The 27682-nt window shown below is 52.9% G+C and overlaps 1 protein-coding gene across 2 annotated transcripts in view; it reads right to left on the bottom strand.

The window, feature by feature from the left end:
• Positions 1 to 407: 407 nt before the first annotated feature.
• N4BP3 (NEDD4 binding protein 3) overlaps positions 408 to 27682 on the bottom strand; it is a 33118-nt gene continuing 5843 nt past the window's right edge. Inside the window, exons 1-5 of one of the 2 annotated variants that reach the window (XM_006081634.3) lie at positions 12377 to 12535; positions 7111 to 7461; positions 6347 to 6874; positions 5766 to 6008; positions 408 to 5656 (exon numbers count right to left, since the gene is read on the bottom strand). In XM_006081634.3, the coding sequence (XP_006081696.1) occupies positions 5129 to 5656; positions 5766 to 6008; positions 6347 to 6874; positions 7111 to 7431 (1620 nt within the window). In that variant the 5' untranslated portion in view covers positions 7432 to 7461; positions 12377 to 12535 and the 3' untranslated portion in view covers positions 408 to 5128. Of the gene's footprint in view, positions 5657 to 5765; positions 6009 to 6346; positions 6875 to 7110; positions 7462 to 12376; positions 12536 to 27682 lie in introns of those variants that run through there. The other variant, XM_014454758.2, reaches the window with a different exon arrangement.

The raw sequence follows: 27682 nt of genomic DNA, 5'->3' as shown, positions 1-27682 counted from the left end.
CCTATGTCAGACAGAACCCTCCCCCCGGCCTGCCCCACACTTCCCTGTGTCCAAGTCCAGGCCTGTCCTAGATGCCCTTATCCCATGCTGCTCCTGAGGAAATCCCAACTCCACTCTTCAGAGAAGCTTACCCCTGTTAAATAAAAAAAAAAATGCACTGGCCGGTGTTCTCAATGGTTAGAGCACTGGCCCGAGCACCAAGTGGTCACGGGTTCGATTCCCGGTCAAGGGCACATACTTTAGTTGCAACCAATCAATGTCTCTTTCACATCCATGTTTCTCTTTCTCTCTCTCCCCCTCCTTCTCTTTCACTATCTCAAAAATGTCAATGGAAAAAAATACCCTCGGGCGAGGATTAACCAAAAAAAGGGAAAAAAAGAAAGAAAAAAATTTACTCATGACACTTATTAGAATGGTAAGGAAGTCTTTATTCAAGAAGGACTACAGCAATGGAGATTTGTAGTAGGGGACAGAGAGTGGGCTCAACTCCAAACACAACAAAGAAAAGTAGAATTTATGGCCAAGGACCAGACTGGGGGTCAGTGGGTGGAAAATTACAAAGCCCAGCTGGCGTAGCTTAGTGGTTGAGAGTCTCGACCTATGAGACTCTCAACAATCAATCAAGGTTTGATTCCCGGTCAGGGCACATGCCAGGGTTTCAGGCTTGATCCCCAATGGGGCCACATGCAGGAGGCAGCCAATGATACTCTCTCATCATTGATGTTTCCATCTCTCTCTCCCTCTTCTTTCCTCTCTGAAATCAATAAAAATATATGTTTTAAAAAGAAAAGAAAATTACTAAGAGAAAACCTCAGGGCATTCTGGCTAAATAGACTACAGGATTCTCACGGAAGACAGGCCAGTGACCAGTGGAGGATGAGGAACCAAATTAAATGTGCAGGGTGATGTAGTATAGAGGATGGGCAATTCTGGCTAAACTAAGGATTCTTGCTAGAACTGGACTGTACAAGAAAGGACACCTTCCAAGGTCAGACCTAGTCCAAAAGAGCTCAGAAGAGCCTAACAAGCCCTGGCTGTTGGTTGGGTTTCATCCATGCACCAAACAGTTGCCGGTCTCGGCACTAGCCCGAGTTTTGGGATGGATTCCCAGCAGGGGGCGTGCAGGAGGCAGCCAATCAAGGGTTATTTGTTGTTAATCCTCACCAGAGGATATTTTTTCGATCAATGTGCTATTGCGTGGATGTTTCTCTCTCTCCCTCTCCCTCAAAAAATGAATAAAAAAATTAAAATAGCTTAACCAAAGTTTGGTCAATCTTTGTCACCTCCACTCCATCACCTGGAGTGATAAGTGAGCCGGCTCTCCTCTGAACTCCCATGGCACTCCCACCTCATCTCACGTGACATATTTCACTTTTGTTGCAGGAAACCACACATTCTTTTTCTTTTCTGAATCCATTATAAAGGGCGAAGCCCTACCCCACAAGGTGATGGATTGCCACTGTGGGGCCTGCATCGTCTTTGGAGAAAGGATCACTAATACCTACAGCCCCAGCCCCCCAGTCTCAGAGAAATTTCCTCTCATGCTGCCTCTGCCTCCTTCACTATTGACTTGATCGCTATATTTGCACTGCACTACATGGCCATGTGTGTTGTCTCCTTCCTCCACCCACCGGGGAAAGGGCCAAGAAGGCAGACGCCATGGCCACCTCAGCTTCCTCACCTGGGAACCACGCCAGGAGGCCCTGAGGGAGGCAGCAATACATCACTGTGCAGTGAATGGCACCTAGCTCTGGCACCCTGGAGCTTGATAAAACCTAGTTCACATCTGATGCCCATGGGGGAATGAACTCTCGGAGCAAGAACCTTTCCCACCTACCCCCAGTTCAAACTCATGTCAGTCAGGGGAGGCGTCTGGTCCCTCTTGACTCTAAAGCTCCCCAGCGCTTTCTGGGGTTGGAGCCAGAGCAGCTCTAGGGATAAAAACAAGACATGAGCCCAGCCGGTGTGGTTCAGTGGTTGAGCGTCGACCTATGAACCAGGAGGTCACGGTTTGATTCCTGGTCAGGGCACATGCCCGGGTTGCAGGCTCAGTCCCCAGTGTGAGATGTGCAGGAGGCAGCCAATTAATGATTCGCTCTCATCATTGATGTTTCTATCTCTCTCTCCCTCTCCCTTCCTCTCTGAAATCAATAAAAAATATATTACAAAACAAACAAAAACAAGACATAGGTCTGGCTGGGCAAGACCCACAGTCCAGAGGTGAAGGGACAATTCCAGCAGCATATAAAGAGCTGGTGGAGAGGCATATGGGGGCTGTGGGCACAGGGAGGTGCATTGCCCTCTGATTTCAAAAGAGGCTTCCCTGTCCGGCCAAGGTGGCTTAGTGGTTGAGCATCCACCTTTGAACCAGGTCACGGTTCAATTCCCGGTCAGGGCATGATCCCTAGTTGGGGGTATACAGGATGCAGCTGCTCAATGATTCTCTCTCATTGATGTTTCTCTCTCTCTCTCTCCCTCTCCCTCTCTGAAATCAATAAAAATATATTTTTAAAAAAGAAAAAGGCTTCCTTAATGAGACAAGATCTGAGCATAGTGAGGGGGCTTTGCCTATAGGAGGAAGGCCCAGAGGGCTGCTGTGGTCAGAAGGGGCACCACTCTCAGTGACTCAGGGGGCTAGACTGCCAGAGGCTTTAAGTGACAGGCTGAGGGGCCCAGGGAGCAGATACTGAGCTGAGAAAAGGAGGGACCAGGGGTAGGGAGCCCAGGGTGGGGCTCACCACAGTTCTGAAGAATTGGACGCCTGGGCCTAGTCTGCTGGTGGAGGGGTCCCAAGCGGCCTGCCAGGGGCAGGAGGGAAGAGCTGCCCTGAAGCAGTAGCCACTACAGTGGCACCTGTAATTGTCTGGTCCCGGAGCCCTAGAGCCACCAAGCTGGCTTGGGGACTGGGAACTGGTTCGCCAGGCAGGGATGAGCTAATAGGGATCAAGTTTCCTCTGAGACACCCCAGCTTGGCTCTCTTGAGCCCTCCCCCTGCATCTGGGCCTGGTCTTGGTTTCTGGCATAGCTGCCAAGTTTTGGTACCGCCCACCCACTCCCCACTGGCAGTACTGGCAGGCCCAGATCTCTAATTGCTGGGTGAGGAGCTGTTCTGCAGAGGTGGTACATGGAAAAGTGGACCCTGGCCATTGTGGGGCATGTGGGCACCCAGCCCGACTTGCTCGAGGCCTTGAGGAGGGAGTGGCCCAGACTCAGGCCAGCACTGAAGGGGGTTGCGGGGGGGTGGGGGTAGGCCTCTGGAGGGCCACTGGCCCAGAAACCTTGGTTTGGGAAGGTCTGAAATGGATACTAAGGCCTATGGGGAACTGAAATGCCTAACCCAGGTGTTCCCTCTCCCTCCCCAGGCTGAGGGGTGGGCCTAGATAGGTCTCAGCTAGGCCCAGGGGTCTGTCCTGGTCACAGGTTCCACTAGCTAAAGGGACTGGAGCCAGGGGGCAAGTAATGGAGCAGAGGGAGCGTCAGGAAGCAGCCCAGGAGCCCCAAACACACCCCCTCAGACACACCTACCACCCACAGCACATCTCTACACACACCTGCCACTCACAGGGCCAGACACACCATCCCCTTGGCAGTCAGTTCACACACCCCTCTCCACCCTGAAAAGGCAGGGCACACTGGCTCACTCTACAGCCCAATCCACACCCCATGCACAGGCCCCACCTGCTGGGGCCTGAGTGGCTGCCAGGCTTGGCAAGGAGGGCAGGGCATGGCCACTGGGAACAAACTGGGGAATCTCTGCTGAGAAGTCCTCTGAGGTTGTGCCTGCCCCAGCAGAACAGACACTGGGAGGGGAGAAGTCTCTCTGTGTGCTGCCTCCCCTGGGGCAGAAAGATTCACACCTGAGCCCCCATGCCCTGGCAGCCTAACAGTGCCTGGCAGAGGGAAGCCCTCGATGCATGGCAGCAGTCACAATGATTCACCTGTAAGGGCGCCGAGCTTCACAAGGGCAAGGGGTGGGGAGATGCTACCTGCACAGCCAGTCTGGGTCTGTGCACCAGGCCACCTTCCAGAGGGAGCCAAGGCCCAGAGAGGAAGCCAGGTGTCTGAGAGGCAGGGGCTGCTTTTCAGAATACAAATGAGCTCACATCTCACCCCTGCTTAGAAATACTCCAGGGTCCTCCATGCCTATGGGGAGATGTCCATGCTCTTTGCAGTGGCAAAGGCCCGTTACCCACTGACCCACAAGCTTTCTCTGCTCCATTACTTGTCTCCTGCACCTTCCCAAAGCCCCATCCCTGTGTAGAGGGGTGGTGAACCACAGCCAGACAGGAAGGTGAGAGGTGGGTTCCGGGAGGGACAGGTCCCTACAGGAGCCTTGGGGAGCTCCAGAAGAGGCCGTTTTAGGCTAGCCCTAAAACCCAGCAGGGGCCTGGGCACTGGGGCTCAGACTTTCCACCAAGGGAACGTTTCATGTTCTAGCAACGCCTTGGGTGACTTGCCCTTTTGTTTTCCTGGGTTCCCTGGCATTGTTCCTTCTGAAAAATCCCACTGGTGCTGAAGAAAGGAATTTCAGCCCACACGGCAGCTAAGGAACCATGTGGTGCTGGGGCAAGGAGGATGACTCCTCCACAAGCCAACACACGTGCCCAGCAGCTGTGCACACAGGAACTGGGCACAACCTCCCACTGACCAGGACTCTGGGAGGAGCTATAGCCCAGGTCCACAGCCCCCCCCGACCCCAACCATCCTTGATCCAGGCCGGGGACAGGCCCAACGTTATCACCAAGGGCCTCCTCATAGAAAACGTGGTTTTATTCTGGGGGAGGCCAATGTTATTGTCCCAGCCTTCCTCCCTCATGCCTGCCCATCTACATCTTGAGCGCCTCATCTCCCAGTCTCCCTTTCCTAGGGCCACACCTACTCCAGGAGCAGGCTGGTTCCTGCAGGGGTACTTTTCAGCCAGGTGGGCCTGGACCTGGCTCCTGCTGCTGGCACCCTACCCAGCCCATAGCCCCTCTGGGATCCCTCCTCTCGGTGAGCCTCCCCGACCCTGGCTGGCTTCAGCAGATTCTGCCCCATTTCAATGTCAGGAAGGAGCCGGCCATCTCAGGGAGGGCTTGCCCAAGCCTTCTTCTGACGGTGCTTCTGCTGTCAGCTCTCTCCACTGGCCTCAGATCTTGGAGGACTCAAGCCGAGGACTCCAGGGCGTGGACGGCTCCCGCAGCGCCTGCAATTCCTGTTCCAGGGCCTGGTTGCGGCGGTACATGTCCATGTAGCCCCCCTGGATCTCTCGCTGGTAGCGCAGCACCCGCTCCTTCTCCTCCTGCCAGGTCCGCCGCTCCTGCTCGAAGCGTAGCGCCTGCTCTTGGCCCCGGAGTCGCTCCTGCAGCAGCTCAGCCCGCAGCTGCTCAGCACCATCCCCAGCCTCACTGCCTCCTGCCTCCCCCAGCAGTCCCCGGCTCTTGCAGTCATCAGTCTCACAACTACCTGGGGCTTCCTCCCGGGGGGCCTGCTCCTGCAGGCTCCGCACAGCCTCACGCAGCCGGGCCAGCTCTGCGTCCTGGGCCTGGGCTTGTGCCCGGCTGCCCCGAAGTTGTGTCTTTAGGCTGAAGATCTCAGCCAGCTTCTGCGCCAGCTCGGCCTGGGCCTCCCGCAGCTGCTGCTTCAGGAGGCTGATCTCCGCTGTCTTCTGGCACACCTGGAAGGAGCACAGTAGGGGTGAGCACCAAGCAAGGCTGGTTGGGGTGGGCAGAGGAGGGGGCTGCAGAAATGGGGACAGGAGAGTTGCTGAGAGCCCGGTCTCTTACCTCCCATCGTGCTTCCTCCTCTGGCCGAGTGTTGGGGTCAGCATCTGGAGGCCGATGCTCAGCGGCCAGGCCCTGCTGTGCCCGCAGCTCCTTGCGCAGGCGACGCTGCTCCTGCTGGGCCATGAACAGCTGCAGCTGGAGGTTTCGCTCGCTGCGCTCAGCCTTCTGGGCCACCTCGTGCAGCCGCTCCAGGTATAGGCGCTTCAGCTCAGATAGCCACAGCCGCTGGCGTTCCTCCAGCACCTGCCAAGGGAAAGAGGCACCTAATAGCCGCAGCCAACATCCTGTACCCGAAAACCACAGGACCAGGGCCCAAGGCCCTGGCCACACGTGCCCTACCCTGGGATGCCCTCCAGAGGTGAAGTGTCCCCGACATATTCCCGCCCTCCCGCCCAGGGAGTCTCTCCCTCCCTCTTGCACAGGGAATCCCAGCAAGAACCCGACATCCCACCACATGGGGTAGGGGGAGAGGCGCTGATGCATCTCCTTCTTTCTCTCATGTCCAGAGTCATGTGGGGGAACTGGCTGAGTACTCCACTGCCAAGGGATAGAACAGGACCCCAGGCAGAGGCTGCCCTCACCTGTGTGAAGTGATTGACGCCATCCTGGTCACTGAGGCCTCTCTTGAGATCCTCACAGGTGTCGGGGAGCATGGCCACCACCTCCTCGTCAGTGTGGCAAGAGAGCTCATAGGGCGGTGGGGGCTCAGGCAGGCAGTTCAACCCGGCCAGTGGTCCAGCCTCCTTTGGGCTCCGAGAGGCACGATCCAGGGAGCCCCCAAGGTGGTTAATGTGGCCCAGGGAGGAACTGAAGGGGCCAGGGCCCATGCCAGGACTTCGGCTAAAGCTGCCCCCACTGGAGGAGTCAGACAGGCTGGGCTCGGGTTCGGGGCCACCCTCGTCCAGGCTGAGGGCGTGCAGCAGCTGGGCACGGGCCTGTGCCTGGCTGGCCCGGGGCCCTGGGCTCAGGGGTGGGTGGCAGGCCAGAGTGTGCAGACTGCCGTTGCTGCGCCACAGCTTCTGGCCCTTGTGGGCCGCCAGGCTCTGCATGGACAGGAAGCCTTTCCCGGTGCCTGCCACAGGCTTGAACACCGATGGGCGAATACGGCACTGCCAGGAAGAGAGGGCAGGGTAAGGCCCTGAGCTAACAGCACTGCCCCACGATGCTCCCACAGCCCTGGGGGTCCTTTCAGACACGGGGTGCCTGCCGCTGGGAAGCAATGACCAGGCTAGTCCATAGCAGGACTTTCAGGTCCAAGCCCTGCCCCAGCGCCGAGGTCTCCCAGGAGGCCCCAAGCTCCCGTCCCACCCTCCCACCCCAGGAAGGGGTTTGGGCAGAGGTGCACCTTGTCAAAACGTCCCCGCTCAGGCAGCGAGGTCTTGCTGAAGTCACCGGCCCGGGGATGTTCCTGGTAGTAGAGGGTGGCATAGTCGGCAGGCTCGTGCCGAGCAGCCCGCTTCGTGGTCTTGCCGTCTTTCTTAGGGAGGTGCAAGTAGCTGAGGAGCTCACGCTGGCCCAAGCCCTTCCGGAGGAGCCCATCAGGCTGGCGGGAGCCTCGGGACCCCTCAAGTGCTGCCCGTAGCTCTTCAGGGGAGAAGTCCTGCCGTTCCAACAGGCTGCCCACGCTGCCCATGGCAATGCCAGCAGGGCCTGGGGCTCTGTCCATGAAGTTTCAACACGGCACAGGCAGCTGCTTCTAGAGATCAAGAGGCTCCATCAGGGGCAGGTGGGTGCTTGCTGCCCACCTGCCCTTGATGCCCTAAAACCAGGTGCTTGTTCTGTGTCAGCTCCCCATCTGGCCCAGGCCCAGGAGAGGCAGATATGGATATGGAGAGAATGCAGCACAGAATTCCTAGGCTGGCAAGAAGAAGGGGCACAGGCCCTAAAGCCACCTGCCCGGTACCCCAGCATCAGCTAGAAGCTGGTGTGTGATTGGGGGTGGGGAGGTATGGATGAGGGGAGGCATGGAAACAGCAGGCTAGGACCCTCCCCAGGACTGGGCCAGCTGAGGACTCAGGCCCTGTCTGACTCTGACCTTGCTCCCCACACAATTTGGAAAGTAGGCAGAGGGCACAGGGAACCAGGGCCAGCCGCCTCAGATACTCCATTCCTTCTTCTTTTCTTGGGAGAGGGGAAACCCAGTTCAGCCCTCTTCCTGCAGAGAGTGAGTTCCCCAAGGGAAGCACCTGGCACGGGGCGGGGTTGCACCAGGCAGTGGGAGGGATACAAACAGGAAGGGCCCGAGGGGAGGAAGGATGGAGGGAACAATGGCCACAGTTTCCGGAACAGGTGTTCACCTTGGGCCACGGTGAGAGGCAGGGGAAGGGGCAGCTGGAGCCCCTGCCAGCCCTTTCATATGCCCCAGAGAGCCCACCACCAGGTGTGAGGATGGGGGCAGGGGTGTCTCTAAATCTTGACCCTGCATTGAGCCAGTCACCGTGGGGGGCCTGGCTTCCTCATGCGTACAATGGCCATGACAACTCATCACTCAGGGATGCCTAGAGAATGGGCTAAGATAATAGAACAAAGCGCCCAGTCAGCAGCCAGGGTCAACGCAGGCTGACCAGAGCAGAGCTTAGCTGGTCAGACATATGAACATTACTGGTGGGAGACCCAGTGACTAGGCTCCTGTGCTGGGACCACACAGTGGAGGTGGGACCTGTCCCTAGTGCCCGGCTGGATCCCCTGTGCTAGGCCCAGCGCTCAGCATGCCGGATGAACCAATGCCACCTTCTCTGCCTCCCGCCCAGCTGCTCCCATTCCCAGTTAGACCCCAGCAGGCACGCTGCAGCTGTGAGTCCCCCAGAACCTCCCCAGTATGCTGCCGGGACACCCACTCCCATCCTAAACAATGGTGGTTAGGAGGTTCCATCTTCTTCCGCCATTTCCAGGTTTTGTGTTTGTGGGAGACAAAGCTCTCTAGGAGTAAAAGGGAAGGAGGGTGCAGCCCTGCCCCCTCATCATGTGGCCCTCCACCTCACCCTGGGCAAAAGTACCCTTCCCAACCCTTCCCTCCCAGGCCCCAGTTCCCTCAACACCTCCGGGGGTGTCACAGGCCACACAGGGTCAGGGGACTCACCCAGGTAAGGAATCACAGGTGCTAAGCACCTACAGCGACACAGGAGCCTCACTGAGTCCTGTGACCGAGGTCCTAGCCATTTTTTAGGTAAGGACACTAGGGCTCTGAAAGGTGAAATGGTTTGCCCAAGGGCACAGAGCTGGCCAGGGTGAGGGCATCGGTGAACCAGCACCATGGCTGCCAAACGGCCAAGGATGTCACCCATGGCCCAAAGAGGTGGAATGGAAGCATCATCTCCCAATCTGACACCCTTCACCACGACGAACCCACCCGGCCACAGGTACCACTGTGTCTGAGAGGGCACTGAACTCCTGTCAGGGAGGTGGGACAGCAGACAAGCGGGTCTCCTGCCCTGCTCTCACAGTTTCTCCACGGGGCACCTCTCCTCACCATGCCTCAGTCTCCCCATCTCTGAAGGGGGGAAAGACCCTGCCTGCCCTGCCTTCCTTATGGGATTACTGTGACAGTCACAGAGACAACAGAGGCAAAAGGTCTTGTGAACTGTAAACCCAGTGCAACAAGGGGGGGGGGGGCGATGACGATGGACGATGGTGACAGTGATGCCAAATAAGCTCGCTTCATCCCAAATACACACCATCTCACCTTCCCTTTGGCAGATCCTCACTTCCTGTCTCAAGGAGCAATAACTGACATCCCCTGAGCCCCACAAAGTCTCAGGTCTAGAGAGGCAGCCATGGCCATAACAGCATATACGCCAGCCACTCATACTGCAGTCCAGTCAGTGCCACCAGCAGCACAGAGGCTCCTCTATTAGAGGACACAGCGAGGAGAGTCCAACAGCAGTCACGCTCAAGGTCACCCACATGGCATTGAACACATATACATAATAACACAGGAATTCCTCCGCAGGAGAGAGACCATCTAGTTCCCTGCCCAGAGACTAGATGCGGGGGGCGGGGGTAGGGGGGTCGTGTGTGAAGGTGGTGAGGGAGGCATGAGGCCAGCTTCCCTCCACAAGTGACTTGAGCAATTAGAAACAGCTATGGAGCTGGAGGGAGAGGCATAGACAGCCCCTTCCCTTTGTCTTTCTTTAAGGCCCCCACCCTCCACCCCTCTTAAGTAACTTCTCTGGCTGTATTACCAGCTAGTACCTTTTCCTAGAATGGTCCCTCCACCTCCCCTGCCTCCCCCCAACACACACACCTTCCTGTTGCTTGGAAGACCAGGGACTGGCCTGATCAGAACAGGACAGCTGTGGGCTGTAGAGGATTTGGTGGGGAAGTGGGGGAGAGACAGCAACTGGGGAGGGATCAGAGCCTAAAGCCAGATGCCTCTAAATGCCTGGGCTTGCTTGCTCTGGGGCCCAGAGATCTGCCCAGAGCTGAAAGCTCCCCATAACCCTACAGGCTAGGTTTGGGCTAGGCCTTCTGCACAGGCCCCAGGTGGCCCCAAGATTAGCCAGCAGACTGGAAGTCCTGAACACAGAGGGATACCTCTTTTGGACCACCCTCGGTGGAGCCAGGAGAATGGGCCTGGGGGACCACCTGGCGATGGAGCAGAGACAGAACATCAAGGAGGCATCCTGGCATCGTTTAGTGGGTGCCTTGGTGGGTCAGCCTGACACAGGGCCGACCATAGGCTCACAACACGCACAGGAGGGGAGCAGTGTCACCCCCCTTCAGAAGAGAAAACTGAGGCCCAGCAGTTGAAATAACGTGCCTAAGGTCACGTTCAGCTGCACAGGAGGAAGTGAGTGCACAGGCTCCCCACCATGCCTCTCCTCTGGGTGGGACATCCCAGAGCAAGTGGGCAGGAAGCTCCACTCCTAACTCTGCTGCATCAGCCCCTCCTGAGCCCTGACAGCCCATAAGGGGGGGTGTGGAGGGGGGTGTCCCACCACCTGCTGGGGAATCAGTTTTGCTGAGGGGTGTGTCTGCAGCTGCCCCTGAGGAATGGGACTGGAATGTCCCTGTTCCAAAAGAGGGGGCAGTGGATGCGGAGGGGCCAGGAAGGGGGCATACCCTGGACACCCTGCAACACTTGAAGAGGCAGAGTCCTACCCCTGCAGGAGTGATGCTTTGTCTCACTATAGAGTCACTTACAGTTGCACGGGACTCTACAGTTTTCTTCAGCCCTTTCATTCCATCATCTCATCTCCATGAAAGCCTCGTGAGGACAGGCAGAGTAGCAGTTACTGTCACTCCATTTTACAGACAGGGAAACTGAGGCCCAGAAAGAGGAAGCAAGTTGCCCAAGAACCCACAGCGATAGCCATCCCAACTCCCTGGGCAAGGTCCTCAGCACTGCATCAGGTTATCCCAGCCAGGGGTCACCACTGCCCGCCATGGGCACTCACTGCTGGTTATGTATGTCTGCCCAGCCCCCACAGCTGCTTCTCCCAAGGGCGTGTGCAACCATGCTGGGTTGGATTCCAGTCCCCTTAGCCTGGAATCCCTCCGGCCTGCCCCTGGATCAGGAAGAAACAGTGGCAGCACTGCTGCTTGGGGACTTTTAGCCCTGGAAGCTGCTGGCTCTAGAGGCGGTAGTGGGAGCAGGCTGGTCGAATTCATTCACAGTCTGGCACATACACACCCACACACAGCCAGCCAGCACAAGAGCCCTGCCCAGGAGGGCCCTGGGAGGAGGCTCATCACCTAGTCCAGGATGGTGATCTCTCTGCTTCTGCCTCCTCCCCAGGTCAAGCAGGGAGAAGGCATGGTGGCCAAGGCAGAGGGACAGCCAGGCTCAGCCCCTGATGCAAAGGAGGAGAACCCCAATCTGTTCTCGGGGGAGAGCGGTGCCCCGTGAAAGACAGGGGTCCCAGTTCTATTTCTGTACACAGCCAGAGCCCCGATTTCGGCTGGCCCTAGGCCAGCCCTCACTTTGGCCAAAGGTTGTGGCGTTGCTCTGGCCGCCAAGATGTGGGAGCATCCCTGGTTGGGGGCCCAGGAGGCAAGCTGGCAGCTTCCGCCTGTACAGGGCAGGGGGGTTGAAGGACGAAGCGGGTATTGCGGAGAGGGCGGGAGAGGGGTCTCCTGGGGAAGGAGAGGCAAACGAGGTAGGCATCCTTTCGGAATTTGCCCCGGGAAAGCTCTGGCAGAGGCGGGCTAGGGCTCCCCAGAACTGCGAGGGGTCATTTAACTACCTGGGGGAGGGAGGGGCAGTCTCTCCCTGGCGCCTTCCTGGGGCCCGCCCGGAGCGGTGGGGCTGGGAGACAGAGGCCGAGGTCAGGCTCCCTTGCCAAGGGCATCTGCCCCACCCGAGCCGCGGCACAGGGGTCCCGAACGCCGATTCATGGAAAGCGCGTTCGCGGGGCTTTCGGGGAGCAGCGTAACCTGCTACCGGCCCCGCCAGCGGAGCGTGTGGGTGGGTCCCCGATCCCGAGCCTCAGAGCCTCGGTGCCCGGAGCGGGGGACACCTGGGCGCACACCGCACCCGGGCACCCCCACCCACTTAGACGGAGACCCCGGCCGGCGGGGCTGAGGCTTGGCCAAGGTCGCCGGGAAAGGGAGACCTCGCGAACGGCCCCACCCCCCGAGTCCAGCCCCGGCCCCTGGCGCGCCCCACTCACCATGCTGGCACCGCTCCGCACCCCGCGCGCGCTGCACTTCCCTCGCGCGGATTTGAACCCTCCCTCCAGGGCGCCGGTCCGGCGGAGACTGCGAGCCGGGCCGGAGCGGCTGGGTGCCAGGCGTCGGGAAAACGCGGGCGGGCGCCGGAGCCGGATTGACGAGGGAGGGACGCGCTCGGTGGCGCTGGCTCGCATGCCCCAGAGGCGGAGGGAAAACCCGGCCTGACTCACCCGCGCGCCGCCAGCCCAAAGCGTGGCCGGGGCCTCGGGAGGCGAGGGGAGGGGACGAGGGGCCACCCCCGCCCACTGCCGGCAAACCTGAGCCCCGCCCCGGCCCCACGGGCCCCCTGCCGGCTGCGCCCTGCGCGGCGCCGCTCTGTACCCGCCCGCTCGGACCGCGGCTGGTCCGCTTCCCCGAGCGCGGACGACGCCCCCAAAGCGCGCTCCGCCTGCCCCGCTCCTCCTCCTCCTGTCTTCGCGGTCTCTCTCCAGAGCAGCTTCGGAAGAGGCGCGTTCAGTCCATCACCTCCCTGATCCTCGCCATGTTCTCTTAGGTAAATATTATCCCCTTTGGAGGCTGAGCGAGATAGTGCTCCCGAGAGGTGGAAATCCACCAAATCCAGATGCCTTCAGGAACCAAACTATTTGAGTCGAACACTTGGATGTAAGACAGTAGAAGAAATGGAGACAGAGGCAGAAATGGATACCTAAAGGCATTCAGATTGAAAAATATTAAACACCTGTGTCTTCCTCAAAAGTGAAACAGAGTCACCTTCTGACCCAGCAATTACACTCCTAGGTGTATCCCCCAAAAATTGAAAACAGGGACTCAAACAAGTACCTGTACACCAATGCGTGTGGCAGGACTATTCATAATAGCCAAAAGGTGGACATAGTTCAAGTTGTCCACTTGATGAATGGATAAACACATTGTGGTATATCCATACGATGGAATATTATTCAAAAGGAATGAAGTGCTGATACATGCATGGAAAGCGAGTTTGCAGGGATTGCGGAGAGCAGCGTAACCCGCTGCCGGCCCCTCCAGCGAATAAGCCTCCAAAAAATTATGCTAGGTGAAAGAAACCAGACACAAAAGCCACACGTGTGATTCCACTTATAAGGAGCAGGGAAATCCACAGAGACAGAAAGCAGTTAGTGCCAGGGGCTGTGTAGAGAGAGAAATGAGTGACTGCTTAAAAGGTTTGGGGTTTCCTTTGTGGGATGAGGAAAATCCAGAGGTGGTGGTTGCACAGCATTGTGAATGTACTAAAAGTCATTGCACTGTACACTTTTAAATGCTTAATTTTATGTATGTAGATTTTGTCAATTAAAAAATAAAGATGTCGCGCACTCACCCGTGGATCAGATTTGGGCCATGGGTCACCGGTTTGCCAATTTCCTGTCAACTTAAGAAACATCCAAACATGTAGGGAATTTTTATCGAGTTTATTTGCACCAAACTGACAACATATGCCGGGAAGCAAGATCTCAAATGCTCCTGAGAATAACAGTTTACAATTTCTTTTATGCATTTGAGATTAATGAGGGGAAGTAAGGAAGATTACATAAAGGTGGGAGAGAGCAAGGTAGGGATATGATTACTGCACATATCACATTGTATGCGGGAAATGTATTTATACGTTTTACGTTGACTGTAAGTAGTAGAGCCACCTGTTACTACCCGCAAACAATGTGATATTAGAAGGAGGAGTCTGAAAGGGAACATTTCCAAGGTGTGTTACCCTATATGCACAGAGACAATGGACAGGGCTGGCTTACCGCAAAGATAAGCCTTTTACTAAAGAAGTTACATGCCTGGGTGGTGACTACCCACCATGACCTGCTTTGTTAGGAATTTATGATCAGATCACCCTGTGAGGTTACTTTCCGGAGAACTATTTAAGAAAATTCAGTAGATACTTTGCTGTCAGCCCTTGAGGAGTCCCCAGTCTGGTAGGGTTACAAATTGTAAAAACAAAAAAAACAGTTCAACTGAGTAAATTTGAAGATCTTTATTAAGCCATTCACAAACCAGCATCCCATCTAGCAACTAGAAGCGTTCTCCGAGAAGTTGTACAAAATGGAAGGATTTTATAGGAAGAAGGGTGGGGCAAGGGAGCTATTAGTGAAAGAAAAGAAAGGATTATTTTTGGGCCAGCACATCTTTTCTTTGGGGGAAGAGAAAGGAAGGGTTTTTATTATATAGATTGTCTCTTCTTTCTAGGGGGGATGGAGAGGACCTATGTGACAGATTATGTTATTGGTTCTTGACCTGGAAACCCAGGAAATTCCATACTGGTTGATTAAGATTATGTTTCTGTGAGAAGTTGTGTGGATGCAAAGTGGTTTTATGGACAGTAACTTCACAGGGTGATCAGATCATAAATTCCTAACTGAGCAGGTCATGGTAAGTAGTCACACCCCAGACATATAAGTATTTTAGTAAAAGGGTTATCTTTGCCTTAAGCCAGCCCTAACCATTGTTTCTGTGCATCTAGATTAACACATTTTTGAAATGCCTCATTTCAGACCACCCCTTCTAGTACATGACTGCCCTCAAGAGAGCACATAACCCATGGACACAGACAATAGGGTGGTGAAGGCTTGGGGTGGGGAGTGGGGGCGGGCTAGAAGGGGTCAATGGAGGGGGGGGATGGGACCTATTTTCAACAAAAAAGATTTAACTTTTTTAAAAAGAGAGCACATAATCTTGTTAACTATCCTGTAATCTGATCTCTGCCTTGCTTTCTCCCACATTTATGTAATCTTTACTTTCCCTCCTTACTCTCAAATGCATAAAAGAAACTGGAAACTTATTCTGAGGAGTATTTGAGATCTTGTTCCTCAGCATATGTTGTCAGTTCTGCTCAAATAAACTCTTATACAAATTATCTACAGATTTGTTTTTTTATTGATTGATTTGAGAGAGAACAAGAGAACGAAACATCAATTTGTTGTTCTGCTTATTTATGCATTCATTGCTTGATTCTTTTATGTGTCATGATCAGGGATCAAACCCAGAACCTTGGTGTACGGGATGATGCTCTAACCAACTGAGCTAACCCGCCAGGGCAAGAAATTCTCTACAGGTTTTAATGTTTCTTCTTTTTTTAAAAAACGTTATTGTTGAAAGTATTACATAGGACTCCCTTTTTTCCCCATTGACTCCTTCTAGCAGGTTTTAATGTTTCTTTTTTTGTTTGTTTGTTTGTTTATTATTTTATTGCTTCAGGTTTTAATGTTTCTTACGTCAACAGTTGAAACAGCAGTTAGATCAGGTATTAAATCTAGGTTAGGTATTGTGGATGAAAAGAGGGCCACATATTAAACCTGACAAGCTCAGGGGAGGCCTGCATGGTGGGCCTTGCAAACTCAGAGACCTAAAGTAACCGCATAGGATGGTCTGAAATTAAAACTTCCTAATTAAAAGCAAGTTATGGTGGGTCTCATTCTGTGCTGAAAGCTTCCTTGACAAAGGTCAATCTTTGAGCGAGCCCATCTATTGTCTTTTTGCATCTAAGATAACAGACCTTTGGAATTTCAGACCCACTTTTTTCCAGACCCATCAGGGGACAGTCTCCCACAAGAGCAGGAGACCACAGAACCCTCATAGTTTTTTGTTTGTTTGTTTGTTTGTTTTTTGAAATATATTTTATTGATTTTTTACAGAGCGGAAGGGAGATGGATAGAGAGTTAGAAACATCGATGAGAGAGAAACATCAACCAGCTGCCTCCCGCACACCCCCCCCCCCCCACTGGGGATGTGCCCACAACCAAGGTACATGCCCTTGACCGGAATCGAACCCAGGACCCTTCAGTCCGCAGGCCGACGCTCTATCCACTGAGCCAAACCAGTTTGGCTGTTTGTTTTTTTGTTAATCCTCACCTGAGGATATTTTTCTATTGATTTTTAGGGAAAGTGGAAGGGAGGGGGAGAAGCAGAGACAGAGAAACATCTATGTGAGAGACATCAATTGGTTGCCTTCCGCAAGTCCCCGACCAGCGTGCCAGGGTATGTGCCATTGACCAGAATTGAGTCCATGGGCCGATGCTCTATCCATTGAGCCAAACCAGCAGGCCCTTCATTGCTATCTTGTTGTCCATATACCATCTCTATGTGTTGTAAAAGTAGTGTCTCTCTGGTTTTACTTTTTATCCAGTCTCAGAGATTTCCCCACTTTGCTTCCTCCTGCCTACCTAATCTACCACCAATGGATTTCAAATGGCCCCTTTATGTCTACTCCTTTGATTTTAGTGTATAAAATAAGCTGTAAAACTGCCATTCTCTGGAGCATTTTCTTTTCTTTTCTTTTTTAAATATATTTTATTGATTTTTTACAGAGATGAAGGGAGAAGGATAAAGAGTTAGAAACACCAATGAGAGAGAAACATCGATCAGCTGCCTCCTGCACACCTCCTACTGGGGATGTGCCCACAACCAAGGTACATGCCCTTGACTGGAATCGAACCCAGGACCCTTGAGTCCGAAGGCCGACGCTCTATCCACTGAGCCAAACTGGTCAGGGCAAGGAGCATTTTCTTTTCTTTTTTTTTTTTTTCTTTTGTCATTGGCATTTTATTTATTTTTTTTTTATTTTTCGCTAAAAGTATTACAAAGGGTATTACATAAGTGTCCTTTTTTCCCCCCCGCCCTTGACAAGCCCCTGCCCTCCCTTACCCCCCAGTGTCTTATGTCCATTAGTTATGGTTATATGGATGCATACAAGTCCTTCGGTTGATCTCTTACTCCCCTCCCTCCTGTCCCCCAACCCTCCCTGGCCTTCCCACTGCAGTCCGACAATCAGTTTGAGGCAGCTCTGCCTCTGTATCTATTATTGCTCAAAAGTTTGTAATGGTCTTAATTATCCATGAAAGAGTGAGATCATGTGGTATTTTTCCTTCATTGACTGGCTTGTTTCACTTAGCATAATGCAAGGAGCATTTTCTTGATCCGTTGAGATTTTTGCTTCCTGGCAATTGTTAGTTTGGCTCAAATAAACTCTTATAACTTTTTCTTAGGCTGGATATTCTTTTGTCAACAGTATCATGGGCTTTTAGCAGGAGTGACACCATTGGGGGCTTGTGCTTTTTTCCTTTAACAAGATAAAGGTTCAGAGCAAGGACACACTTGACCTTTTGGGGGACCTGAGGAAAGACCTCCCTGGGGAAGGGGCTTTTGTCACTGTGAGAACATCCAAATATCTAGAGAATTTTTATAATAATTTATGTGAGCCCAAACTGATGGCATGCTGGGAAGCAAGATCACAAATGCTCCGGAGAATGACAGTTTTGCAGTTTCTTTTATACATTTGGAATTAAGGACAGACTACATGAACGTGGGGGAAAGCAAGGCAAGGATTAGATTACAGGATAGTTGACAAAATTATATGCTCTCTTGAGGTTGGTTTATCCTTCCAAGGGATTTGAAAAAGAGGCATGTCAAATGTGTGTTAACCTAGATGCACAGAAACAGCGGACAGGGCTTGCTTAAGGCAAAGATAAGCCTTTGACCAGAAAAGGTATATGCCTGGGATGTGACTACCCACCAAGAACTGACCAGTTGGGAATTTATGATCAGATCACCCTGTGAGGTCACTTTTGGTCACTGCACTTGTCAGATTCATTATCAAACCCCATTTTCGTTCACACTTTTGCGATGGTACTTGAAGGACAGAAGAAAGCATTCCCATGGAGGAAGGGGTTGGGAGCAAGCATCTGTGGCTGGAGAAGGTTGAGCACGGTGGGGCAAAGGCAGACTTCCCAGTGAGCTCAGAGCCCTGGGGTGGGAAAGGTCAGCGGGAGAAGGGAGCAGAGGCGGCACACCGGAGCAGACCGGAAAGGCCTCTTGAAATAGGGTCAGGAGCCTTCGAGGTGCTGAGAGGGAGCTGTGAAGGGGCGGGTACACAGGCTTGTGAGGTGGTCCAGGCAGGATGCCCGCTGATTAGAGGAATCTCAGGGAACAGAAACTGGCCATGGAGGGCAGGGGCACTGGGGAGAGAAAGAGAGGTGAGTTGTTCATGAGAAGATTTGAAAGAATTGTTTTGGCAAGAAATTACGTGAAGCGGGGGAGGGGGGTAAAATCTATGACATCTCAGATTTGGCTCCTCCCTTTTCTGTTGTTATAAACACTATGCCTGTTCCCAGGTCTTCTGGCCTCCAGGCCAGTGTGCAGGAGGAAAAGGAATAAGAAGACACCCTGGAACCCAGAAATGTCAAAGACAGAAGGGGAGAGGGTAGGAGGGTCCTGGCTGGATGGAATACGTAGAAAGTGGCTGCACACCAGAGCAGGGCAGCTGCAGGTGGGAGGCTGACAAACCCTGGCATCTAGGCAGGGAGCTTGTCTCCCACCTGTACTAGGGCCTTCTCCAAAGTGGGGGTTGTGGAGTGCAGGGGGCTGGGGTAGAGAATAGCCTGGCTCCACCCCTCTAGCAGGGTTGTCATTCAAATAAACAAAAGTCAGCCTGGCCTGTGTGGCTCAATGGTTGAGCATCGACCCATGAACCAAGAGGTGGCTGGTTCCAGTTCCAGGCCCAGTCAGGGCACATGCCCCTGTAGGGGGCGTGCGGATGATGTTTCTGTCTTATGGATTTTCTATCTCTCTATCCCTCTCCCTTCCTCTCTCTCTAAAAATAAATAAAAACATAATTTTTAAAAAGCCCAGGTACCCAGGCCCCACCAGCCTGGACCATGCTACCTGTCCCCTGCCTCCTACACAGGCTCCAGATTCCAGGCTGCTAAGAGCACTCCCTTCCCCTCCCCAGAAGTTGGGGAGTGAGCTGGCCTGGCAGATGCTCCCTCCTGTCTGGAGTCCTTTCAGGTTGTCCTTAGGGAGTGCAAAGCTGGGGATCAGCTGCCCCAGGGGAGAGGCAGTTTTTGCCCCATCAATGTCTCCCCGGCCCCCTCCATGCACCCTGTCTCTCATGCCTTCCTATGCATATTCACAAGTATGAGCCTTAGGGCGTAAACCATAGAGCGTTACATTGAACCCTTGGGTGCCCTCAGTCCATCCTCCTCTGATAGAAAAATTGAGGTCTAAAGAGGGGACCTGACCTGTTCCCCAAAACACTAGAATGCCCTCCCTACGTCACCCTGGTGAGAGGGAGCCTGCTGACCCCCGTGCCAGCCCTCCCTGGTGACCAGGGCAGCCCCAGGCCTCAGTTAGTTCCTGGCAGGGCTGGGTCTGGAGGCTGGTCTCTTGCTGCCTAGACTGGTGCTCACACTGTTTAGCTGCACTCCTCTCTGTGCAGGCTGCCTCTTGTTGTCATCTCTGTCCCCTTGGCCCTTTGCCTCCTATGTGCCTTTCTGAGGCCTTTGAGAAAAGAAGATGGGCTGGGCAGCGGTGGGCAGTCAGAATCCGCAGGAGCCAGGCCTCTGTCGCCCTCTGAACACTTGCCTGGGCAGCAGGGGGACCTTTATACAGTGAACTTTGCTCACCTTGCTGGGCTCACAGGACAGACACCCCTGCCTGGATTACCTTCCCCCAGCCTTGGCATACTTGTGGAGTTGGCTTAGGAGCCACCCTGCCCAGATGCCAGGAGGTGAGGCACTTTGGCACCAGGCCAGGGGAAGGGAAACCAAGCTCCCTGGATGCACCCACTTCCTGAATCAGCTGACCTTGGGCAATTTAATTTTTCTCTCTGCACCTCAGTTGTTTTGTTTTGTTTTTCTCAAAAAGGGGATCATAATTTGGCTGGGAGGATGAAGTGAAGTGACATCTATAAAGCACGTAGGGCCTGGCCTGGCCAATGGTTGGCACCTGTAAGTGCTAGTTTATTCTTCCCTCTTCTCCCTGTGTGGAAGGTTTGTCAGAAGAACAAAATGCTTGCCGCGGAGCCTGCCTTGAAGTGGCCAGGAAGGCTGTGTGCTGTCCCCACCCAGCACACACGCATGTCAGCCTGTCTCCTGGGCTGGGTAGTATGTGCACCATGCTGCCCGCTAGTGGCCAAGACTGTAAAATCCTGGAGCCACCGTGGAGAATAGCAGTTGCCTCCTTTGCTCTGGCCACCACCTCTGGCCTCATCACCTTTCTCCTTGACTATTGCAGCAGTGTGCCTGGGCTCCCTACCACCAGCCATCACCCACTCTGCCCCGGAAGGCACTTTCCAGCCCACATATTCTGTTCCCACACTTCTATTCTGGAGATGTATCGCCCCAGCCTCAGGGCTGGTCCTCGGGCTCCCTCTCTCCAGCCTGGCCCCTGCTGCATGTAGAGGACTGCCTCATGCCCTCACCTGTAAGTGCTGGCTGTTGGGAGAACCCAAATTGCCGCCTGCATCCTGTGTTGCTTCAGCAGCACTTCCTTGTCACAGGTCACCAGCATTTCTAGGTCACCTGTCTGTCACCCCTCGGAGACAGGGAGTTCTGAGCCCACAGGATTGGACTCCAGTCCCCATTCAGACCCCCCAGGGCCTCCTCCATGACATGCCAGCTCACCTGCTCAGGTCCAATCCACCATCTGCAAAAAACAACCACTTTATGGCTGCTTTCTCACCAGGAGGATGAGGGTGAAGAAAGGAGACCCTGGCTCTAATCCTGGGCTTCTCTGAGCCTCCATTTCTTCATTTGCAAACAGGCAGAATTACTGTGAGGATAAAATGGCATAAGCCCAATGAAGGAAGGACTTGACAGCTGTGTCCCCCACCCACCCTTCACTACTTGCCCTCCCTTGGACTCTCTTGTCCCCCTGGAGCTGCCCAGGCCCCAGCCCAAGGGAGGAGGAAGGAGAGCTGGGCTCTCTGGAGAGGATTTCAGATCTTGCAAAGAGCAGGCTAACAGGTAACTCCTGGTGCCCACTCTAGTTCCTGCCAGCAGCTTCAGGATTGTTCTAAACCCAGAGCTGTGTCACCATGGGACATTGTGGCTGTCAGGATTGAGGCAGGAGGACACTGCTTGCCTGCCCTCACACCCACCCAAGCAGATGTGCCCCACACCCTAGGGTGAAAGTGGACTCCTGAGTCACCCTGGTGGGGAGGAGCCTATGCTCACCCGGGCTGACCCCCCTGCCAGCCCTCCCTGGTGACCAGGGCAGCCCCAGGCCTCAGGTGGGGAGGAAACTGAGAGCTGCCAGGACTTGCTCAGATGCCTGCCCTGGGCAGAGAGCTCAGACCTGCAAGAGTCAGCCCAGACTACAGTGTGACAGTTGCCCTGAGAGTCCAGGCAGCCGACTGGCCCACAGGCTGGTCACCAGAAACCTGGCCTGCCCCACAACCAAGCCCAGGACCAGCTGCCACCCAGGGTGGTAACAGGGAACTTGCTCTGGAACTTGGGAGACCTGGGCTCCAACCTTGGGTGCAGTGATTTATGGGTGAGGTGTATGGGGTGGGGAGGTCAATGGCAAGAGGAAACGGTTGTGCAAATCGGTTGCACAACAATGTGAATGTGCCTACACTACTGAACTGCACACTTCAAAATGGTTCAGATGGTAAATTGTATGTTCTGTGTATTCCACCACAATTAATTAAAAATTTTTTCAAAAGAAAGGAAAAAACTACACTGAAGTGAACTTGGATTCTCACATTTCAGAGCTAAGTGAAAGGTGCTGGTAGTGGCCCTTTTTATTTTTTAGCAAGGTCTTTACATAGATTACTTTTAAATCTTAATTACAGACATTTCCAAATATGCACAAAGGTAGAGAAAAACCTCCCATGCACCCATCACTCAGCTTTATGATTTTATTCATCTCTATATAAGCACTCCCTTCACGTCCCTAGCCCCTCCCCCACTCCCAGGTTATTTTTTTAAAATATGTTTTTATTGATTTCTGAGAGAGGAAGGAAGAGGGAGAGAGAGATAGAAACATCGATGGGAGAGAAACATCCATGGGCTGCCTTCTGAACATCCCCTACTGGGGACTGAGTCTGCAACCTGGGCATGTGCCCTGACCACGAATGGAACTGGCGACCTCCTGGTGCATGGGTTGATGCTCAACCACTGAGCCACACCAGCTGGGCATCCCAGGTTATTATTATTATTATTATTTTTAATCCTCACCGAGGATATTTTTCCATTGATTTTTCAGAGATCGTGGAAGAGCAAGAAAAAGTCAGAGAGAAATATCAATGTGAGAGAAACACACCAATTGGTTGCCTCCTGCACTAGGGCCCGGGCCGGGGAGGAGCCTGCAATCGAAGTACATTTGATCCGAACAGAACCCAGGACCCTTGGGTCCGCAGGATGACACTCTATCCACTGAGCCAAACTGGCTAGGGCGTCCCAGGTTATTTTAAGGCAAATACTAGCCATTATGATATTTTATTCATCAGTATTCAGTGTAAGCAAACATTTTAAATTCATCTGTTTTAGGGGGGGTGACTTCACAGGTACAATTGCCTAAAACAAGGCTGAAGAGTTCAGACCCCCAGCGTTTGCCGGCAAGGCCTGTGGCAGGCGGCAGGGCGTAGTCTCTCTGCTTTGCCCTTCACCTGCACGGTGCCACCTGCCCACGGACATTCCTCTCCTGAGAGAGAACCAGAAAGCTCACTCCTCTCTTCCCTCAAGGGAAGGCCAGGAGAAGTGATCTTTGGGGTTACCCACGGGGCTTCTGCCTGTGCGGAAAGACGGCCGAGAGATTCAAGTCCCCTGCTTCAGGGCCAAAAGAGGGGCGCTTCCCAGGGAGCATAGGAGCCAGAGGCCTGAGCAGTTAGGGCCCGGTCTTGGAGCTTTCAGGCACCTGCCCCCCCCTATGCACCCTCTCACTTATGTGTCCGCCCAGCGGGCCCCTCACCTCTCCTTCTATCCATGCCCAGCGAGTCAGCCTAGCGGGGCATAGCCCTCGTGGATCCTGGCTCACGAGACACCACTGGCCCCAGACATCTGGAAGTCGGCCCCCTTTCCCTGTATCTTCTGCTGAGACAGAGGTTTCTCAGGCCCCAGCTCTGTTCTGATTCCTCCGCCGAGTAGATGTGCCCACACAGCCCACCTAGCTGGCTTCCATCCCCAACTGCAAGCAGGCCCTATTCACAGAGGCATGTGCTGCTGCCACCTCTACCCAAACATTTACCCAACCCCACCCAGGAGAGCCAGACAGGCTGGCACACACCCTCCTCCACTTGGCACTGCCACACCCCCACCCCTCCCTCTGTCCAAGCCTACCAGGGTGGCAACGCCCTCCCACTTGCTCCACCTCCTCCAAGATCTGGGCCACACACGGGGTCCTCAAGGTCCTCGAAGCACATGTTTGCCATGCCCTTGGCAGGTCCACTAGCAGGATGAACACAGGATTGTGTGTGTGGTGTAGGCACCAGGGAGTGCAGGCCCTAGACCAGCCTTTTACTCTGCACACAGCTGCCAGTCCCAGAGGCCTTACTAGGCTCAGAGGGACAAAGAGGGCACCAGAGGGGGCGAAGGCCACCCCTTGTCCCTGGGTTAGTTCACCAACATGAGCTGGTGGGAAGGTGACACAAGCCAAAGAAGCAACTTATGACAGGTTCATCCTTTGGAGCACAAGAGTTCACTGAGGGGAACTTCTATGAAAGAAAAGGGAGGGACCAGGATTGGGCAGAGGTGCCGCCAGTGGCTCTGCATGGAGCTGCAGATCTAACTGCTTACTTGAGGTCACCGCCCCCGCCCCCCCGCCCCCTTATAGGGCAGAAATGGCCCTTATCCCACCACCTTGCTCAGTTGCTGGCCTCTAGAAAAGAGCAGGACCTCCATTTGAAAGGAAAGGTGGAGCCAGAAGGTGCTAACAGCTGGGTGCTGTCAGCCAGACACGCTCTTTGCAGCTGGCCAGTGAGGCCTTCCTTGCAGGGGTGCATCACCTGTCCCACCCAGGCAGGCTGTGTGCCCTGGGCTACGGGCATAAAACTTAGGATGGAAGTAGGTTGACGGTGGGGCCATGGCCTCCTGTCAACCCTCAGGAGGTGCTCTCTGTGGTTGAGTGAATGTGTGTGTGAACAAGCAGATGAACTCACTATTTAAGAATTGGGTTTTGCTGATCGATGTTTCTCTCTCATCGATGTTTCTGGCTCTCTATCTCTCTCCCTTCCTCTCTGTAAAAAATCAATAAAATATATTTAAAAAAAAAAAAAAAAAGCCGAAACCGGTTTGGCTCAGTGGATAGAGCGTCGGCCTGTGGACTGAAAGGTCCCGGGTTCGATTCCGGTCAAGGGCATGTACCTGGGTTGCAGGCACATCCCCAGTAGGAGGTGTGCAGGAGGCAGCTGATCAATGTTTCTCTCTCATCGATGTTTCTGGCTCTCTATCTCTCTCCCTTCCTCTCTGTAAAAAATCAATAAAATATATTAAAAAAAAAAAAAGAATTGGGTTTTATCCCTAGCTGGTTTGGCTCAGTGGATAGAGCGTCGGCCTGCGGACTGAAGGGTCCTAGTTTGATTCCCAGTCAGGGCACATGCCCAGGTTACGGGCTTGGTCCCCAGTGTGGGGCGTGCAGGAGGCAGCTGATCAGTGTTCTCTCTCATCATTGATGTTTCTATCTCTCTCCCTCCGTTTTCCTCTCTAAAATAAAAAATATATATATTTAAAGAACAAAAAAGAATTGGGTTTTAGCCTGTCTGGTGTGGCTCAGTGGTTTGAGGTCATGGGTTCAATTCCTGGTCAGGGCACAGGCCTGGATTGCAGGCTTGATCCCCAGTGTGGGGCATGCAGGAGGCAGTTGATCAATGATTCTCTCTCATCACTGATGTTTCTATCTCTCTCCCTTCCTTTCTAAAATCAATAAAAATATATATTTTTTTAAATAATTGGGTTTCAGTGTGTTTCTGGAATTTGGCATCTGGGACCTCACTCACATTGAGTCCTGGCCTTTATTACTGTGACCTTTAACCTCCCCCACACCTTCACTTTTTTATCTGTGAAACGAAGGTGATGGTGCCAGTTGTGAGACTTTAATGTGACTTTTCCAGAAGCCTGGTGTAGAGTAAAACCATGTGTCTACATGATCTTCCTTATTGGAACATAAAATGTCACCCATACAAGAAAGGGGACAGGCAGAGAATGTGTCAGAAATGTTAACAGTCAATGCCTCTAGGTCAGCGGTTCTCAACCTTCTGGCCCTTTAAATACAGTTCCTCATGTTGTGACCCAACCATAAAATTATTTTCGCTGCTACTTCATAACTGTAATGTTGCTACTGTTATGAATCATAATGTAAATATCTGATATGCAGGATGGTCTTAGGCAACCCGTGTGAAAGGGTCATTCGACCGCCAAAGAGGTCACGACCCACAGGTTGAGAACCGCTGCCCTAGAGTATGCTGCAGTAACAAACATCTCCTAAATCTCCCTAGCTTGCAACAACAAGGTTTATTTCTAGCTCACTTTCCATGTCCTGTGTGAGTCGGCTACAGCTCCCACCTGGGACGTGCTAGTGTCCTGATAGAGGGGAAAGAGTCATGGCAAAGTAATGTGATGGTTCTTAAAGCTTTTGCTGAGAAGCTGTGGCAGACATGGCTTATCCTCACATGTCATTACCTGGCATGTCATTGGTCATAGCCTGAGGTCAGCAGGGTGGGAAAGTACTGGTCTTCCACAGAGATTGGTGGCAAATAACTGGGTATAGTAATCCTATCTACCACACTGTGTCTCCTTTGAAGAGTTCTGTATTACTTAGGGTCTACTCAGGAAAATACAAGCCATACTACCAGTAATTTTTCAAATAAAGGAGATATATACTACACAAGGCGGATTGTATATGCAGGTTTTGGAAGCCTGAAAGAGTAATGAGGATGGTGCCCAAATAGTAATTAAAGGAAGCAGCTGTCACTCATAGGCTTAGGAGGATAAAGGGAAGAGAAGGCTAGCCTAGCCGGTTTGGCACAGTGGATAGAGTGTCAGCCCACAAACTGAAGGGTCCAGGTTCGATTCTGCTCAAGGGCACGAACCTTGGTTGCAGGTTTGGTCCCTGGTCCTGGTCAGGGCATGTGCGGGAGGCAACCAACTGATGTGTCTCTCTCACATCGATGTTTCTCTCTGTGTCTCTCCTCCTCCCTTCCACTTTCTCTAAAAATCAATGTTAAAAAATCCTCAGGTGAGGATTAACAACAAAAAAAGAGATAAGGTTAACAGGATCTAGGGCCTTGGAGGAGGACCCCCCTCTGCCCCCCTGGGGCCCTGCTGGCTTGGGCTATTACCTGTGAGGGGGTTCAGTGTAGCTGGTGCCAGGCATGTTGAAAGGAGCCAGAGAGCTGGAGAGTCCTGAATTGAAGCCTACAGGAAGCAGACAGGAAGGGATCCCATTCTCCCTCCTAATCTCCTTTAGTGCTTCCCTTTGGCAGAACCCAACAGGAAGTCAGCTGGCAAGGGGGCCTGGGAAATGTGGTTTGAGATCCTAGCCCCAGCATCACAGAGCACATTATAGAAGGATGGCCTTAGCCCTGAGAGGCAAGGGGTAAACAACTGGCACAATTACCTACTGTTTTCCTCTGGATGCTTTCACCATTTTTCTCTTTGTCGTTGATTTTCTACGTTTTCACAATGATGGATCAGGGAGTGGATTTTTTAAAATTCTGCTTGTGATTCATTTGAGTTTTTAAATCTATAGATTGATATCTTCCATCTATTCTGGAAAGTTCTCAACTATCATCGTTTCTAGTATTGCTTCTGTTCCCATCTCTCTTCCTCCCCTTCTTCTGGGACTGCAATTAAACATATGTAAGATCTTCTCATTGTAACTTCCATATCTATAACTTTTCTTCTGTATTTCCCATCTTTTGTCTCTCTATACTTATTGTTTTTCAAATATGTTTTTATTGATTTTTAGAGAGAGGAGGAAAGGAGAAGGAGAGAAAGAGAAACATCGATTGGCTGCCTCCTACACTTGTCCCAACCGAGGATTGAACCCAAAACCCAGGCACATGCCCTGACCTGGAATCAAACTGGCAACCCTTTGTGCATGGGACGATGCCCAAGCAACTGAGCCACACCAGCCAGGGCTGTCTCTCCATACTTCTTATTGTTCTTTTTTTTCTCTCTCACCCTTTTTTATTGATTTTATAGAGAGAGGAAGGGAGAGGGAGATAGAGAGATACATATAGAAAGAAAAACATTGATATGAGAGAAATATTGATCAGTTGCATCCCTTACACACCCCCACTGGGGATCGAACCTGCAACTTGGGTATGTGCCCTGACTAGAAATCAAACCCGCAACCCTTTGGTACACAGGACAACATTCCAACCAACTGAGCCACTTCTTTTTATTGATTGATTGATTGATTTTTAAAGAGTGAGAGATATCAGTTTGTTGCTCCACTTACTTATGCATTCATTGGTTGCTTCTAGGTTCGATTCAACCAAGGAACCGAACCCTAATCCTTGGCATGTTGGGATGCCACTCTAACCAAGTGAG

The sequence above is a fragment of the Myotis lucifugus genome, unplaced genomic scaffold, assembly GCF_000147115.1.
Source record: "Myotis lucifugus unplaced genomic scaffold, Myoluc2.0 scaffold_1, whole genome shotgun sequence".
In the NCBI taxonomy this organism is placed as follows: Eukaryota; Metazoa; Chordata; class Mammalia; order Chiroptera; family Vespertilionidae; genus Myotis; species Myotis lucifugus.
This window is presented reverse-complemented; position numbering and strand designations above follow the sequence as displayed.